At 31.6% G+C, this 3,899-nt stretch overlaps 1 protein-coding gene and 1 long non-coding RNA gene across 2 annotated transcripts; one reads left to right on the plus strand and one right to left on the minus strand.

Annotated features, from left to right (window-relative positions):
• The first annotated feature begins 288 nt into the window (after positions 1-288).
• Positions 289-1,269, plus strand: LOC107846916 (zinc finger protein ZAT11). The gene has a single exon (XM_016691186.2). It carries the CDS (start codon positions 406-408, stop codon positions 919-921), a length of 516 nt encoding a protein of 171 aa, XP_016546672.2. The 5' UTR covers positions 289-405; the 3' UTR covers positions 922-1,269.
• A 1,446-nt stretch (positions 1,270-2,715) lies between these two features.
• On the minus strand, positions 2,716-3,628 carry LOC124888554. The gene is made up of 3 exons (XR_007046983.1): positions 3,303-3,628; positions 2,951-3,053; positions 2,716-2,787 (listed from the first exon to the last, which is right to left on the minus strand). It is a non-coding gene; the product is annotated as an uncharacterized LOC124888554 (long non-coding RNA).
• Between the last annotated feature and the right edge of the window lie 271 nt (positions 3,629-3,899).

The raw sequence follows: 3,899 nt of genomic DNA on the forward strand, positions 1-3,899 counted from the left end.
GCAATCTTCAAAACATGGTTGAACATCTAGCGAGTTTACTCTACATATTTTTGTTGACCTGAAATATTCCCATTTCACGTGATTGACTTATAACGCGTCAGCACACCGTACTGCTGACTCCACATAATTATTCTCCACTAGCAAAACCAATTGTATTTCGTTGACTCACTAACCAACAACTTAAGAAAGCCAAACAACATTTTTCAACCATGCTATTCTAATAAGTACTACCCACGTTTTTCATACACACGCAAAGCCTGGTTGGAACCTATATATGTGTGAAACAACATCAACCCAAGAGTATCATATTATTCAACTTCTAAGTTCTGACATTTCAATCAAAGTTCTAAATTTGATAATACAAAAACATCTGTATAAATCTTCATTCTTAGTTGCATCAATAATATGACAAGCATGAAAAGAAGCAGAGAAGATTATATGCAAATTGAAGCAGAGGCCATGGCTAACTGTGCGTTAATGCTTTTGTCTCGTTTCAACAACAATAACAACATTTCTTCATCGTCAACAGATTATCATCACAATCATTTTGAATGCAAGACTTGCTATAAACGGTTCCCATCTTTTCAAGCACTAGGTGGCCACCGTGCAAGTCATAAACGCCCAAAATTAGCAGGAGAGTTTCTTGAGGAAGTCAAAAAGAACAAACTGCATAAATGTTCTATTTGTGGTCTGGAGTTTTCTTTGGGCCAAGCTTTAGGCGGCCACATGAGGCGTCATCGTGATGAAACTAATAAAACGTCAGCTGAAAAGGCAATGGTTCCGATTTTGAAGAAATCAAATAGCAGCAAGAGAATTTTTTGCTTGGACTTAAACTTAACCCCTCGTGATGATAATGTTGAGGATTTGAAGTTATGGCCAACAGCACCAGTTGCATCTCCTGTTTTGCGATGCTTTTTTTAAGTCCCTTCCAGTGCTTTCCTTTTTAGAATTAGGAAATTTAATTTGCTACCTATTTGTTAATTCTTTTAGGATATACTTCCTAAATTTCCATTGATTCTTTTACCTATGATGAATTAGGTCATTATATTTCCTATATGACATGATTCGGTTTTGCCTTGAATAGAACTGATTAAATCAGACAATATTGGATAAGCACATCTAATCATAATAATCGATCAATTAGCTTATATGGGCGGTAAATGTCACAGGTTTTCTGGTCTAGTACCCCCTGCCTTCTTTTGTACTCCCTCCGTTTCACATGTGGTCGGTTTTGTTTAAATTAATCAATTAATTTTTATATATACAAAACCGATTATATGTGGTCAATTTTGTAAATAAATAAATTAATTAATTTATATACAAAAGCAACCACATGTGATCTCTTTTGTATATAAATTAATTAATTAATTTAAATAAAAGCGACTACATGTGATCGATTTTTTTATTTAATAATTTATTTAATGAAATCATTTTAATTTGGTCGATTTTTTTATTTAATAATTTATTTAATGAAATCATTTTAATTTAATTATAGTAAAGCGACCATATGTGGTCGGTTTTTACAAAAAATTTAATAAGCGACCACGAGGTTGGTTTTTCTAAATTTATTTTTAAAAATCGACCACATGTGGTCGGTTTTTTAAAAAAAATTTCAGAAAAGCGATCACATGTGGTCAGTTTTTCTGGTGATTTTGTAAAAAAAATAATAGCATATATCTATGCTACATTCCATCAAACCTGCTACAAAACACAGCCCACCAATCAACATTTAATATAGAATCAACCATGATATAAAATACAATCCATCAATCAACATTTAATATACAATCAACCACCATAAGAATACAAATATTAAAAATCAAATTATTTATAAAATTTATCAAGGTTCAAAATCCAAACTACAAAACATACAAAAACTAAAAACTACAACTCATCATCCGCATCCTCATTCTTAGCCTCACCCATTCTATTATCATTATTTCGTTGATATATCCAGCTATAATTAGGTTTCATCTACACAATCAATCACATTCAAGTAATTAGTTCAAGTCACAAAAGTTCATATTTCAAGTACCTACACACTACAAAAATGGGTCAAATTGTGGGGATTAATTTTAAGATTTGCGGGGGTTTAAAATCCCCGTAAAATATTATTACGGCGGTTTCCAAAACCCCCGGAATACGAGCCGTCACAAATAATTTGCGGTGGTTTTTTTTCGACTCCCATAATTAATTTGCAGCGGTTATTTTGCGGCGGTTACGACCGCCGTAATTAATTTACGTCGGTTATTGACCCCGTTATTCTAAATTTAATTTTTTTATAATTAAATTTTATTTAAAACTTGCGGGGGTTAAAACCGCCGCAATTGTTTTATTTTTTTTTAAAAAAAATTAGTAGGACCCATCAATTTTTAATAACTAATTATAAATTTTAATTTTAACTCAAATTTAATTGTTCCTTTAGACATAACCTACAATCCAATATTTGTTCAATTCATATATCATTAATACAACAGAGTAATTAAACATTGTAATTGACAAGCATATAATAAATAAATTGAACATTAAACTTCAAAATTAAATTTTCAACATTAACATCTTCAAAATTTAAATTTTCATCATTAACTAGTATCTTCAAACTACAAAATCAAATTTAAACACAAAACCTTCAATATTCTAAGATTCACTCTAACCACACAATTACATCATCATAATTGAATATCCAAGACAAATGCAACGAAATCGAAGAATGTCATTAGGATCACTATCATCATGTGGTATCCTTACATTCATGGGCGAAATGGATCCACTAGCCGCATCACTTGGCTACATAAAAATACAAAGTATAAGAATCAATCGATAAACTTTCAGTCCTTATTATAAAATATTTATTGTGCTACATATTGTGTTTGTATATTATATTATTATTTCATGTGAGAAGAAGATATGCTTACAGCCAAAAGCATATTACAATAACAGTATGACCTACCAATTATGACAGGAGTTCCTTGATTCTCAAAATGCAATGCCGACTTTCGACACTTTTCAGGAAGTTCAGCTCCAGATCTAACATTTATGATTTTGCAACTAACCTATTCACAAAAGAAATGTAAAGGCTTAATACATTGTTTACTTTCCGAGTCTGAAGCTAAATCCCTTTAATATACCCCAGTTTCATGGGGAACCTTTTATACACCAATTATTTCACCAAGTGTGTCGATTAGCCCGTGAAATTAGAGTGTGTAAAAGGTTAAACAAATTTTGTAACTCAACGAAATCGAAAAGTTTATAGGGGAGTATAGCTGACAGCTAAAGAATTTATAAACACTTATTAAACTTACTCCAATTAGTTTATCCAAAACAAAACTCAATTCAATGGATCCAATCCATTCACTTGACCCGATAAATGAAGGATCTTTGTCACCAATCTCTACAAGTGCCTATTGTATTTCCCTGAAAGAATGCGCAATTCACTTTCAGCACAATAAAATTTTACTTAAGATATTGGATCTTCATTTGTGACCACATATGCACATATTGCATAGTAATTAATTCACTGAAGATATTGAATTTTCATTTATGAATACATAAGCACATTTTGTACCATGATTACTATAAATTAGCTGGTGCTTACAGTAGAAAATTGGAACTCAATGTGCTCTGTTTGTTTTCACAGAGAAGTAGTCACTATGTCTTTGCTAAGTTGTGAAGGTGGACCTGTCTGTGCTTCTCTCCTTTTCATTATGGGCCCATTTCAGAGTGGGAGTTGGAGTTGAAATTGGAGTGAGTATTGTGTTTGGCCATGAATATAAATTAGAGTTGTTTTTAAAATTTCGTGAGAGAAATAGGAGTGAAAAAGTGACTTATTTTCACTTTTCCAAAAATAATTTTCACTAAAATGAAATAATTCTTATGGCCAAACACTACTATTTCTACTA

The sequence above is a fragment of the Capsicum annuum genome, chromosome 11, assembly GCF_002878395.1.
Source record: "Capsicum annuum cultivar UCD-10X-F1 chromosome 11, UCD10Xv1.1, whole genome shotgun sequence".
Classification (NCBI taxonomy): Eukaryota; Viridiplantae; Streptophyta; class Magnoliopsida; order Solanales; family Solanaceae; genus Capsicum; species Capsicum annuum.